Below are 14,166 nucleotides of genomic sequence, written 5' to 3'. Positions count from 1 at the left end.
CTTTGATTTACAAGAGACTTCTGAATCACTCCATATTCCTTGTATATCTTGTTTTAAATTGTCATGTTTCTTTTTCTGTAGCTTTGAAGCATCTCAGACATTTTCATCATCAGCTGGAGATCACTTTGCTTAGCACAGTTTTTTATTCATACATTTTTTCCCTCAGAATCTTAGGCAGTAGGTAGAGAAGGAGGCAGAGAAGTTTGGTTCAGTGGCAGAAAATGCCTTGGCTTACTCTCTTGTGATATTCTCTCTGATTTTGCCCCTCACTTCCCACCAGTGCCAGAGTGTTCAAGGAGAGCTGCCACAGCCCATGGCTGAAGGGAAATGTCTCACCTCCTCCCGAAAGGAAGGAAGGGCGCCCAAGGGCGCTGGGGCGGCATCGCCGGCTTTTGGCTCCGCCTGGCCCGGCCCCGGCCCCGGCCCCGGCTCCTCCCGGGGCCCGCGGAGGACACAGGCGGTGCGGCCGCTCCCGCCGCCTCCGCTGAGGCTTCCCCGGCCCGAGCTCCGCCGCTCGGCAGCGCGGCCCCCGGCCCCGAGCCTCCCGTGTCGCGTTCCAAAGAGCGAACGCCGCGGGATGGCCGGGCCGGGGCGGGTGAGGGGCGCTCGGGGGCCGTTGCTGGCCCCGGGCCGAGCGCTGACAGCCGCGTCCCGCCCGCAGGGAAGGAGCAGGAGGCCCTGCAGGAGCGGTACCGCCTGGGTTCCCTGCTGGGGCGCGGCGGCTTCGGCAGCGTCTGCTCGGGGACACGGCTCTCGGACGGCGCCCCGGTGAGCGGCGGGGCCGGCGGCGGGCGGAGGAGGAGGGGGCGGAGGAGGAGGAGGAGGAGGAGGAGGATGGGGCTGGGCAGGGCAGGCGGCGAGCTCAGCCCGCTGCTCCGCTTGGCTTGCAGGTGGCCATCAAAAGGGTGCCACGGAACCGCATCCCGCACTGGAGCGAGCTGGTGAGTGAGCAGGGACAGCGGGAGAAGCTGGGCCGTGCCGAGCAGGGATGAGCCGAGCCCCGGCTGGGTGGGAGCCGCCAGGACGTCCCGAGGGCGAGCAGGCGTGGGGCCAGCGCAGGGCGCAGAGCATCCCGGGCTGGCTGAGGGGTTGCCCAGCCCTGGCCCGGCATTGGCCCCACTGGCGGCATCGTGCTCCTCCCACAGCCCGACGGCACCAGCGCTCCCCTGGAGGTTGTGCTGCAGGACAAGGTGTCCACTGGCTTCCCCGGTGTCATCCAGCTGCTGGAGTGGCTTGAGCTCCCCAGTGACATTGTGATGGTGCTGGAGCGGCCAGAGCAGTCTCAGGACCTCCTGCATTTCATTCAAGCACGGGGGTTCCTGCACGAGGAGGTGGCGCGGCAGCTGTTCCGCCAGGTGCTGGAGGCCGTGCGGCACTGCACCAGCTGCGGGGTCCTGCACCACGATATCAAACCAGAGAACATCCTGGTTGACCTGGCCACCGGGCAGGCCAAATTGATTGACTTTGGCTGTGGCACCTACCTGCAAGACACAGCCTACACTCACTTTGCAGGTGAGCCTACACAGGGCTGTGCTCCCGCTCCTGGCATCTCATGGCCCAACATGTCACAGCCCAAGCTGGGTGTGGCAGGGGGATTCTCCCTTTTGCTGCCACTCAGGGGACTGAATCTGCAGCTGAGTTGCTTTACAGCAGGGCTGGGTGGGGAGCCATCTTCCAGCCCCGCTGGCAGGCTTTGCCCACCACTCTGCCCAGGACTGGGGCTGGGCTAGGGCAGCCAGCCTGACAAAAACAGCCATTGGTGGGGGTAGCAGAGAGGGAGGCCAGAACCTGTGCCCCAGCCAGTTTGGTGTGCAGGCAAGAGGAAGGTTTTGGACTGTTCCACTGGCCCTGTTTGTCTTGGCTTTATAATATGTTTGGGGCAATGCAGGCAGGGAGAATGAGGGCATGGTTTTTCCCCATCACGCAGTGGGTTTTTCCTTTGCGTGTCATGGTCAGGCCTAGCCAGGGCTTCCACTGCCCTCTTCCAACACCAGTGGCTTCTTTTCCAACCCAGAGTTTGTACACCAGTCCCAGGTGCTGGTGAGAGGACAGTGGTCACCCTGTGTGCCACTGATGCAGCCCCTGCATGCCCAGGGATGCTGGGGCCAGGCTCTGGGAGCAGCAGCATCCCCCTCATGAACTCCATCTGTATTCCACAGGAACACCATCATACAGCCCCCCAGAATGGATCCGCTTTGGCTGGTACCATGGCGAGCCAGCTACCATCTGGTCCCTGGGCATCCTGCTGCACCAGATGGTCTGTGGGAAGATGCCTTTCAGGAGGGGCTGGAACTTCAGCTGGGGCCAGCTCTCGCTGCCACAACGGCTCTCTCCAGGTGGATCCTCTTCTCTGGGCGTGGGTGCAATACCAGTGCTGGGAGACAGCAGCGGGTTCGGGAGCATCCCGCTCTGGCAGCTGCTGAGGAGGTGGCACATGTCCTGCTCTCCCCCAAAACCAAGAATTGATGGGAAAGTTCAGGCCCAGCTCTGAGCACATCCAGCATGGCCTGGGCAGGGAATAGTGGAGCAAAGCAGACAGGAGCCTTCTCCAGCTGACGGGCAGTTTCTGGTTTCTCTCCCCAGAGTGCCAAAATCTGATCGGGTGGTGTTTATCTATGCACTCCTTGGACAGACCCTCATTAGAAGAGGTGTTCTGTCATCCTTGGATGCAGGATATTCATCTGCCCTAGAAGAAGAGAGAGAGCCAGAGGCACACTTTGATCCAGGGCCCTGGTAAGTTACAGCTGCACACATGCCTTGGCAATGAGAAGCAAAGGAACCCAGCCCGTGTCACTGCACCAGGGTCATGGGATGGGAACATGCAGCCCTTGTGCTGGAGCTGAGCTGCTCTGCCCAGCCCTGGTGGCTGTCATCCAAGCAGGTTTTGCTTGTCCTGGTTCCCTGACAGCTGGGGCCCTGGGCAGAGCCCTGACAGCCTGGTCTGATCCTAGGGAAGGAGAAGGAGCTCCCAGAGAAGCTGTACCAGGTGGGGCTGCTGCTGCTGGAGACAGCGAGGATGACATCAAGGATGACAACCTCTTCCTCAACCTGGCCACCAGCAGTTGAAGGTGATGCACTTTGATTGTGGCACCTTCTTCAAAGCCAAACTCCACAGGGAATTTGCAGATGAGTCCACACGTGGGGAAATGCTCCCAGATTTGGGCATTGCCCAGCCTGGCTGGGAAGCAAAGGTTCCCCCTTGGCTGGGGCAGATGCAACTAATTCTTATGTCAGCTTTTTGGCAGGGCTGGTGGAATGGGCTGGGGTGGGTACAAAATGGGAGTGGGCTCCTGGCCCTGCCAACAGCCCCCAGCACCCACCGTGCCCTGGGCTGGGGCTGGGGCTGGGGCAGCCAGCCCGACACAAACAAACCCCTGTGGTGGGAGCAGGGGTGGGACTCCAGAACCTGTGCTGGGGCTGCTTTGCTGTGCAGGCAAGGAAGGCCTTGGGCTGCTCCACTGCCCTTGTTTTGCTTTGGGATCACCGTTATTTTGGGGGGACAATGCAGGGGGAAGGGAGAAAGTGTGGACTTCCCTCACCCATGGGTGTGTTTTTCCCTGGCATGCAGGGGTTGGGCCTTCCTCAAGGCCCTGACAGAGCTAAGAGTTTTGACCTTTCTTCTTCTTTTCCCTTTTTGTCTCTAACCTCTTTTCAATAATTTGTTGTTTGTTTTCCTAGAGGAAGCATTCTGGTTAGTCCAGTCTGGATTGGGAAGTGCTTGGAGCAGCTGTGGCATGGATGGGCCGTGCCCTTGGAGCAGGCTGAGGACATCGTTTGGGACCAGCTTTTCTTCCAGCTGTGGATGGCATGAGGTGGGTGCCTGTCTGCTTGGCAGGGTGGGATCAGAGATTTTGGGAGATGGCAGCGAGCACAGGAGCATCCTGCTATGGGCAGGTGCTGAGGGCTGCATGTGCCATGGCTGGCTGCAGGCTGGGCACATGTCCTGCCCTCCTGCCCTGCTCCCAAAGGCAGCACTGATGGGCAGCTCTGGGCACAGCTCTGGGCACAGCCAGCATGGCCTGGGCACCGTGGGCAGCTGGGACAAGGGGACAGGAGCCTTCAGCTGACGAGCAGTTTCTGCTTTCTCTCCTTGCAGCCAGGCTCTGCAGGTGCTGAGGCTGCTCTGGGCTCTGCCAGGGCTCTGTTGCGCTCAGCCCTGGGCACAGCTGGGCTGGCTCTGCCCTCACGTTGCTCTGACAGCTTTGCATCAGATGAGCCTGTTCTGAGCACAGCACCTGAGCTTTCTGATTTGGCAGGTGAGTGAGACTCTCCTGTAAGCCAAGAGATTGCAGTTGGGGACACACATCCAATTGGCAAGGACCCAAACTCTCCACAGTCCCAGCTGAACGCCTGGATGTCCACAGGATGTTTCATCTGTCCCACTCTTCATTCCTTTTTGACTTTTTCCTCATCCTCTAGAAGTGCCACAAGTGGGCCAAACGTGGCAAGTGGGCCGTGTTCCTGAGGCAGTGCAGTCTGGAGCTGCTGGATGGAGAATTGCCCTGCTGCACTTCCAAACCAGAGCAAAGAGCTGTAAGTGGGACTTTGTGTCTTTAAGAAATCCCTGACAGTTTCAAAGGGAATGTGCAGCTCATTAACAGAGGGAGAAGGAAGGTCATCTTCTAAAGGATTTGGGGTGTGACACAGTTTTTATTCCCAGTCCTCCTTGGAGCTGGAAAGGCACACAGCAAATTTCCTCTTGCTTTGACCACAATTTAAAATAACGATATCGGGAACAAAGCCCAAAATCTTTTAAAAGGCTGCTGAGGTCAGTAAGATGGATCCATGCCATCAGCACATTCACAAAGCAAATAACAGATCTCTTTTTAAATAGATCCTTTACGTCTTAATGCAAAGTTACAGAAGTTTTTTCACTAACACTTGGATTTTATTTTTATCTTTTAGAATTTTACCAATCTTTTTTTTTTCTTTCTCTTTTTTTTCTTTTAAATAGAAAACATGTCCTGTAAAAGAAGTGTCCTTTTCTCCTGGTTCCCATGTGGAGCACCTCCGTTCCTGCTGGCTGAGCTGCTCAGGCAGAGCCCAGCAGCTCCTGGCCCTGCAGGGCTGAGGCTTTTCCCCGTTGCTGGGCACAGACTGATGGAGCAGCACTGCTGAACATTGGGGCACACCCAGAGGGACCAGGAGCAGCTGCCTTTGGCCACCTGAGGCTCCAAGGCCCAAACTCTGAGCAGCCAGGGCTGGAAGAGACTCGCAGGTTCCCTGGTGGCTGTGCTGCCCCACTTGTGTCCAGCCCAGCTTTGCCTGGGGCAGAGGGAGAACAAGGGGCAGCTCCCTCCCAGCCCAGCCCAGGGACCCCTCCAGCCCCAGGGCTTGGGGCACTGTCAGCACCTGCTGCTCCAGCCACCGCTCCTGCTGGCCCTGACAGCAACACCCAAACTGGGGCTGATCCCGAGGGAGCAGCAGCAGGGCCTGGATCTGATCCCTGACTCTGGGGCCGGGCTGGAAAATGGCCCCACAGCAGCAGCAGCAGCAGCACATGGAGCTGACTTTCATCACAGCCCCTGCCCCTCTTCCCTGGCGTGTGCAGCGGTGTCACAGCAGCCTGAGGCACCTGGGAGCCCCCAGTGCCAGCAGGGACTTGAGATGGCAGCCCTGGGCTCCTGGAGGTCATGCAAGGAACGGAGCTGGAGACTCCCTGTCCATGGGGAGCTTCCAGATGGAAAAGGCTGCTGTGTCCAGGCAGCTCCAAGGCCACAGCAAGGAGGGTCTCAACCACTGGATCAGTGCCAGTCCTACAGTCCTGGGCAGCAGCCACTGAGCCTGGGAGAACAGAGGGCACAGCAAGAGGGACAAAGCCAAGCAAGGTCAGAGACTGGAGAGAGCCAGAGCCGGGAGCAGGAACAGCTGCTCCATTGCACTCTTGGAAAAAGCTCTTGGCTGGTTCAAAGCACTGAAAGGCATGAAGGACAGAGAGGAGGCCACACCAAACAATGCTCCTGTTTCCATACCCTCTCCTCTCTGTCCCAGAAAAAATTGCATGGACTGTACTCATCTCTCCGAGTCATCTCGTTCAGCATGAGCAGCTTAGCACCAGGAGCTGAAGGAGCTGCCACCATAGGCCACAGGAGCTGGGCAAGGGGGAACTTTTGGAGCAAAGTAATGCTGCTCAAATAGACCTAGCTGAATGCAGCAGATATAATAATGGAATCACAGCATCCTTTCTGTTGGAAAAGACCTCTGAGCTCATCCAGTCCAGCCGGTCACCCAGCAGTGCCAAGCCCAGCACTAAACCCTGTCCCTGAAGTGCCAAGGCCTGAACAGCAGGCCCTGAGACAAAGGTGACTTCTGGATGAGCCTTCCAACCAAAGGTTATCTCTGTATGTGCTCACTGATGAAATATGCATGGTCATTAGCACTGTGATAGATGTAGCCACTCCTTAGTGACACATGTATTGATCTTTTTATATTTGCAAGCCAGACAAGGCCATGAAATCTGACATCTGGCCTTGTTTGGGGCTGAAGGATCAAAGTCACCTCCCTTGGTTCCTCCTTGAGCCCTGGCCAGGCTTTGGGAGGGATCCAAGAGGAGGATGAAACCAGATGTTCCCGCACTAGAAGTGCTGTCAGTTTGTTCATTCAGCACTGTCAGAGCTGGGCCCTCTCACAGCGAGGTTGGAGCCTCACCTGTGGCTGGAGGCACCTGCAGGAATTCCCAGTGTCCAGGAGTGGCTCTGCAGCCCTTGGCTGGGACAGCTTCCCCTGCTGCTGTGTGGATCTGGGGGATGGTGAAGTCTGAGGGTAAATGATGCTGGATCTTTCTTATTCACTGCTGCAATCTTTGGTGGTGATGATTGGGTGCATTGCTGAGCTGCACCTTTTGTGATCCTTTGCTGCTTTGAGCTGCAGTAAATGACACTGATTCCTTCAGTTGGAGTCTGTGCCTTTGGTGCTGACCCTGCCCACTGGTAAAACAAAACTGGCAGAGTCTGGCCAGATCACAGCAAAATGTCACTTGTTAAATGTAAATGTGAGGAATCAGTGGCATCAGAAATTCCCAGATGGGAAGCCCTTTCCTGGAGTTGGCTGGCTCTGGAGTGGGCTGAGGTCGCAGCACTGTGTGAGCAGTGGGGCAGTTGGTTAAAAGAAGCTGAACCCCTGGATGTCTTAAAAGTTATCAAAAAATTGCATATGGGAAAGGAAAAGAACTTGTGGGTTTGGGCAGACAAAGATGAATTTGTTAACAGTACATTGGAAATAGCACCTTCAGAAGGAACGATTATTGTTGGAATGCTCCCACATGGAGCAACAGAAGAAGGTTTTAATCTTGAGCTCCCATGCATTTGTGCAAGTGAAATATTAATATCATAAATAACTATGTACATACTTATAGTATAATAAGGCCTTAATATATATATTTATATATATATATTTATATGTATGTCTATACCTATCTAGCTATATCTATATTTCTATATCAATATCTATATCTACGTATAAAATAGTAATAATGTGAAATAGTGCTGACAATACTAATTTGGTAGCTTTGGCTGCTCAGGGATGTAACATCAAACACTCTACAGAAAAGGATTGGCCTGGACCCTAATGTCAGAGGTAAACTTTGTGAGATTGTATACAATGAAAAAAGGAGGAGGGGATAAAATTGTCTATTTTACAGGGTTTGCTGATACTGTGATGCAGAATGCTTTGTCTGTTACTGTGAAAAATACTGTGATGAAGACTGCAGGGTTTTTCATGAACCAGACTATCCACAAGCTGCAGGATTTGTTGAACGGGTGAAGGGGTTGTTAAAAGAGCAGTGGAAAAATTAGGAGATGGGAACCTGTCCCCATGGAGAACCCATCTCCCAGATGTGCTCCATGTCCTTAACAATGGCCCACTAGGGAAATGGAAACCCCTGGCTGTGCATAACTGCACCCAATTTGCAACTACAACCATGGGCAGTGAGACTTGGACTGCCTGGGAAATTGTTGTGGGTGTGATGGCCCCTGGCAGGGCCAGCCCAGAGGCTGCAGGGCTGGACCTTCATGCATTGGAATTAATGAGGATAAATCCAAAGCAAACGAAAGCTGTCAGTACTGAGACAGGAATTCAGATTCCTCCAGGACACTTTGGTTTGGTAACTGCTCGGTGGGGGTTGGCCTTGCAAAATGTTCATGTCATGGCAGGAGGAAAGGAGGAATTGATGCTGAATATAAAGGAGAAATTACAGTAATTCTGTTAAATAATTGTCAGTAAGATTGGGTTATTCAACCCCATGACAGGGTAGCACAATTATTGATATTGCAATTTTAAGCACGATTATGAATAATGGAGATGCACCTCCAGTCATTACCATTTGTGGAGATAAAGGGTTTGGATCCAGCAGTCCTAACAATGGAGCCAGAGTGAGGGCCCGGAGACCAAAAGGGCCTCCTGAGGCAGCTGAAGGAGCAGCTCCTAGGAAAGACAGCATTGAATCCTGAAACCTGGGCAGGAACAATGGGAATATGTCCCTGCAGCCAAGTGTTCTGTTTGAGAACAAGTAGATAATACAGGATGCTGTTTTACACATCCTGCCAGACCAAATCTTGTTTGCCCCAGTGGCCCCTTTGGAAAATGCTCTGATCCACAGGGCTCCCTGTGAAGGCTGCTGTGACACTGAGGGACTTGCACACAAATTCCATCCAGGAGCCTGGGTGCCCCTCAGGGACTGGGCCCCAGCCCCCTTCCAGCCAAAGGGGAAAGGGCCCCACCAAGCCTTGTTAGCCACAGACAACATGGTAAAGCTGAACAGCAAAGGACCTTGGAGGCATTCTTCTGGAATTAAAAAGGCTCCAGCTCCATGGACAACAGAATTATTGTTCCTTACTCAAATGAGATTGAGCGAAAAGAACGAAGAACAGTGTCACTAAAGTACTGTTGGTGTCTGTATGTTGTACCTTGATAAGTCAGCCAGAATCTTTGTTTGCCACAAACACCTCCGGTGTTTCACCAAGGGATTAGTCATCAAAATTTAATGATTGGTTCTGAAAATTTCAAGATCAGGGTAGCCGAAGTACTCCATGTCACTAATTTCTGTGTTTGTTCTCAGCTGAAGTTGGGAGGAATGGGGTTCCCTTGGAGGGCCCACCCTGTGGGCTGGCCAGAACTCAGTCCATGGGCTCTGTCTCGTAACTGTCAATGAAGGGACAGTTCAAGAAAACACAGGAATACAATGATCCATTTGACAGGATTCACTAAGATTTCCCTTCAGGAGAAACCGAAGCCTGTTCTAATTACAGAGGCCACAGTGTGAGAGGATTTCTGTGCCTTACCATCACTCCCAATGCCAGTAGAACTTGGGCTGCTGGAGCTTGGTCAGTGTCAGTGTCAGTGTTACCCCACTCCTGGCTGCAGGGCCACCATTTAGGGTCCTTCAGCAACAACCACAAGGAAGACCTGGAGCCCAGAGAACATTTTCCCCCCAAGGAGTGCCTTGGGTTTCAGAAAGCAAAAGATTCTGGTTCATCCTGTGCCCCATGTGTGCTGCCCCGTACCGTGGAGTTGACTGGATGGATTATTAGAAGAAGTAGCAAATGATGCTGTTAAAATGTCCGGTAGCACATCCTATGGGCTCCAACAAACGCAAATGGGGACTCTACAGAACCACATGGCCTTGGATTATCTGCTTGCTGGCCAAGGAGGAGCCTGGGCTGTCATGGGACAGGAATGTTGCACTGCTGTCAGTGATGGGTTTGAAGGCCAACAGTCAGCAATCACCTTGACAGAAAGAGCAGGAGAAGAGTGGCAGAAAGAAGAAAATTATTCTTGGTGGGATTGGCTTCATGGCTGCCAAATTGGAGGCTGCATTTGTGGCAGTGTCTGTCATCATTGCAGTGTGTGCACTTGGTGTGCACGCTAACATTCCATGTTCCAGTTGTTGTGACGCTTTGTGCTGGGAAGTGGAATATTGAGACTTGTCTTAAAAGAGACAGTCTCAAGAAGAGAGAGGCATTTGATAAATAAGAGAGAATAGTAGCAACTCTTTAGGCATGTTTGAAAAGGAATGTGAATAGCTCTGAGTAATGAAATGTAACAGCACTTATTTGAAGCACAAGGGGAGATGCGTTTATGCCTAATATCTAAATCTAAACTGTGTTATTGAAAGAATGGTTATGAAGGTTGTACTTCATTGTAGCTCTCAGGGCCCATCCAAGTAGCAAGGCCTGAACAGGCTGGGATCAAGGCCTGAACAGGCCCTGAGGCAAAGTTCACCTCTAGATGAGCCTTCCAAGCAAATGTTATATTTGTATCCACTCACTAACAAAGCATTATTAACAACATGATCATTGAATGTGTTCCTTGATAAAACATGGATTTCTCTTTCTGTATTCAGAAACCAGACAAACAATCTGGCCAAACAATCTGGCCTTGTCTAGGGGTGAAGGATCAAAGTCAACTCCCTTGATTCCTCCTTGAGCCCTGGCCAGGCTTTGGGAGAAACCAATCAGGAGAATGAAACCAGATGTTCCCACCCTAGCAGTGATGTCAGCTTGTTTGTTTGACGGTACAAAAGCTGTGTCCTCTCACAGCGGGCTTGGAGGCTCCTTGCCTGCAAAGGTGGAGGCACCTGCAGGAATTCCCAGTGTCTGGGAATGGCTCTGCAGTCCTTGTCTGCCCCAGCTGATGTGTGGATCTGGGTGATGGTAAAGTCTGAGGGTAACTGGTGGTGGATCTTTCTTTAATCACTGCAGGCAATCTTTGTTAGTAATGACTGGGTGGATTGCTGAGCTTCTTTTGTAATTCTTTGCTAATGATTATGTGCTTTGCTAAGCTTATCCTTTTGTAATTATTTGCAGCTGTGAATTATATAAATTACAGGATTCCTTAAGTTGGTGTCTGTGTCTTTGGTACTGACCCTGCCCAGTGGTGAAACAGGGCCCCCTCGTGCGTAAGATTTACCTGGCAAGGCAAAAACCCTCACTCCAAAATTCCCCCCTTCCTCCTTGTTCCCTGCACTTCATACACTGAGCATGATGTCCTGTGGTCTGGGGTATCCCCGGGGTCAGTTGGGGTCACCTGTCCTGGCTGTGTCTCCTGCCAAGCTCCCCCACAGCCCCAGCCCCTGCCCAGCGTGGCTGGAGGAGGGGCAGGACAGGCCTTGGCTCTGTTGCAGCTCAGCAAGAACAAAACCATCTCTGCGTGCTCAGCCCTGTGCTCAGCACCCGGCCCAGCAGTGTCTCAGTGCCAGTGTCTGTGCCCTTAGTCCTTGCCAGGGCTTTCCATGGCAGCTGCCAGGACAGGTGACCCAGGTGTCACCCCCAGTGAGGGCTGCCATGGAAACAGTGCCAGCACTGTCTGTGGAAGGGGCTAACAGCGGGCCTGTTAGCTAAAGGAGCAAGAAGAAGCTGAGAAGAAAGAAGAAGCTGATAAGGACCTCTCTCCAAAGCTGTAACCAAAGAAACCAAGAGAATTAAGAGACTGAAAAAAAATAAGAACTTCGCAGCTACATGAAGTATATTTAGAAAGTTAGTTAAGTCACTGTAACTTTTCACCAATAGTGTTATGTTGATTTATTGTATCCAATAATTAGAGTAAAAGAAACATAAACAATTAAAAAGTGTATAAAAAGTCAGCCATGTTCGATAATAAACTGTTGCCATCTGAAACTGCTTGTAGTCCCTGCTTTGTGTCGTGACCGCCTCGACAACAACAACTGCCCCTTTCTGTCTGGCTGACCTGGCCTTTGGCCCTGGCAGTGCCCTTTGCGGCTGGTTCCTGGTGCCTGAGCAGCCAGCGCGGCACAGGGCAGGTGGCCATGGCACAAGCCCCCAGCAAGGGATCCCCTCTGGCTCTGGGCAGTGACACCAGCCCTGAGCAAGAGGCCCAGGGCAGGATTCCATGGCCACCAACCATCACAATGGCTCCGGGCATTGGTTGCCATGGCACCAAACTAAGGAATGGGTCCCCATGGCCCTTGCCATGGCACCTGGTGGCACCAACGAGTGTCACTGCAATTGTCCCTGGAACAGCCCCAGCACTGCTTTGTCCTGACGGTTGCCGTGGCAGCCGAGTGCCGGGGTCGGCTGTTACTCGTTTCTGCCCCAGCACGGGAAAAGGTGGTTCTGGGCAGGCCATGCTTTCGAAGAAGGAGTCTGGACTCTTGCTTCTTCGGTCTTCAGTTGAGTTTATTGTTTCTTATCTATGAAGTTTTTTCTGTCTGTCCAGCCGAGGTCTGATCAGCAAGACAGCCAAGGGCACTCTCTCCCGCCCACGGGGCGGTTGTCTCTTTCATAGTGAAAACTACGTATTAGATATGTACCTTCTATTGCCAATACTTTTCACCCTTGTTGGCAAGTGTACCTTCACCATGAACCAATCCACACGTGCCAACATCATCCTGAACATGGATGCCAAGGAGAAGAAAGAAGGACAGGGCACACCCAAATCCCTCCATCTTAGAACCCCTGATCCCCATGTATAGAATTTCAAACCCCCCTGTACAACATACAAAACCCCCCTGTACAGTGCTCTAAAAATTTTTTCCTTCACCCTGTGATTCCTACTACTGTGCCACTTAAACTTTTGTGGCCTGTAATTCTTCATATCAGGTTGGCAATTTGCTCCATGGATTAAGATCTAATTTCCAGGTGTCTTTGGCTTCCTGCCAGGGTCTCCGAGCCCCTGCCAGGGCTTTGAGACATCCAGGGCATCCAGAGAGATGTCCTGGGTTCCGACACCAAGGACAGCAACAGCTCTGCAGGCAAGTGGCCATGGAACCTGGCTGCAGAAATGGCTCCTTGGGGTGGTTTCCAAGGAAACCTGAACTGATGAGGGTTGCCATGGCACCCAAACCCAGCAGTGGGGTCACTGCAGTGTCCATGGCAACAGTCCCTTGCAATGGCCCAGTGCAGGCTGGGATGATGATCCATCCTCACAGCTGGCCCAGGGCAGGTCTGCAGTGGTCTTGGTGGCAGCTTGGGCTGGCACACACTTGAGGAGGATGTCTGTTTTCAATGGGGAAACTCAGGAGTTTTCGATTGCTTCAAAAATTAAAGAAGGCAATATCCTCTTTGGCTGTGTGCAGCCGGGTCTCCAAGAAAAGCAGGTCCCAGGTGAGTGAGGAGAGAAAAATGAGCTTGGGGAATGTGGAGCAAGGTTGTCCACACTGGGTCAGACCTCAAGGCACAGCTTCTCTGAGCAGGCTAGAGCTCCTTAGGAGAGTGCCTGGATCAGTATCAGTCACTGAATGCTGCAATCACCTCTTGTGTAACAAGAACAGCAATAAGAGACACCCTTTAAAGTAGGAACACATATTTCCTAGCAGATCTTTGAAATATTTCTCCATAACTGTAAAAGGAAACCTAATGAACTGCACTAGAGTGGAGGTAAGTCAAGGCAGAGGCATGGTTTGTCAGGACTCCTTGATCATAATGAGCCCTGTGGAGTATTTGGAGCTGAGCGTTGAATCTCAGGGCCTGAGAGAAGATTGCACAAAGCATTCCAAGAGTCAGTATCAGAGGAAATGCCCAAAGTGTCTCAAAGTATTATGGGTCCCACTAAGATCCATCCCCAGCACAGGCTCCTCATGGACTCCTTGGAGGAGGGAACTGGTTGCCAGGATTGCACAAAAAACTTCTCAGAAACTCAGTGTGGAAGAGAAAATCCAAAGTAGCTTAAACACCTTGAGTATCTCAAAGTATTAATGACCCCAATGAGTGTCAGTACAAAGCTCTCAAGGGACTCCTTAAAGCAGATAATTGGGGCCATGATTGCACAAACCTCTCACAGACTCTGTATCAAAAGGGAAACACCAAGTACCCTAAAACAACTGAAGTACCTTGAAGCATTAATGAGCCCCACTGAGTGTTGTTACTGACAAAGCCTTTCTAGGGACTAATTACAGCAGATAATTGGAGGCCATGATTGCACAAACCTCTCAGAGAGTCTAAGCCAAAAGACAAACCCAAAGTCCTTTGAAAAACCTGCAGTCCTGGGAGCATTCAGGAGCCCCCAGGGCCATTGCTGAGCAAGGCTCCCCAGGGACTCCTTCCAGCAGATCCTTGAGGCCACTGGGATGTGGGCTAGGGGGGGATGCTGAGGGCAGGACAAGGGGCTGACAGTGCCCAGCCTGGCTGGGGCTGTGCCAGGAGGCCCCAGGGCCTCAGGACAAGGTGTCTCCTCCCAGCCCTTGGTGGCACAGACCCTGCTGTGCCCCAGGGC

The 14,166-nt window shown here is 52.6% G+C and overlaps 1 protein-coding gene across 1 annotated transcript; it reads left to right on the top strand.

Moving 5' to 3' along the window:
• The first annotated feature begins 327 nt into the window (after positions 1-327).
• On the top strand, positions 328-5,210 carry LOC135292864 (serine/threonine-protein kinase pim-1-like). Its single transcript, XM_064406923.1, has 9 exons — positions 328-768; positions 891-941; positions 1,146-1,512; positions 2,160-2,336; positions 2,584-2,733; positions 2,952-3,068; positions 3,679-3,812; positions 4,420-4,533; positions 4,955-5,210. Exons 1-5 carry the CDS (start codon positions 328-330, stop codon positions 2,688-2,690), a joined length of 1,143 nt encoding a protein of 380 aa, XP_064262993.1. The 3' UTR covers positions 2,691-2,733; positions 2,952-3,068; positions 3,679-3,812; positions 4,420-4,533; positions 4,955-5,210.
• Positions 5,211-14,166: the final 8,956 nt, after the last annotated feature.

This window comes from Passer domesticus, unplaced genomic scaffold, assembly GCF_036417665.1.
Source record: "Passer domesticus isolate bPasDom1 unplaced genomic scaffold, bPasDom1.hap1 HAP1_SCAFFOLD_55, whole genome shotgun sequence".
NCBI lineage: Eukaryota > Metazoa > Chordata > Aves > Passeriformes > Passeridae > Passer > Passer domesticus.
Note: the sequence above shows the minus strand (reverse complement) of the source record. Positions and strands in the feature narration are given on the sequence as shown.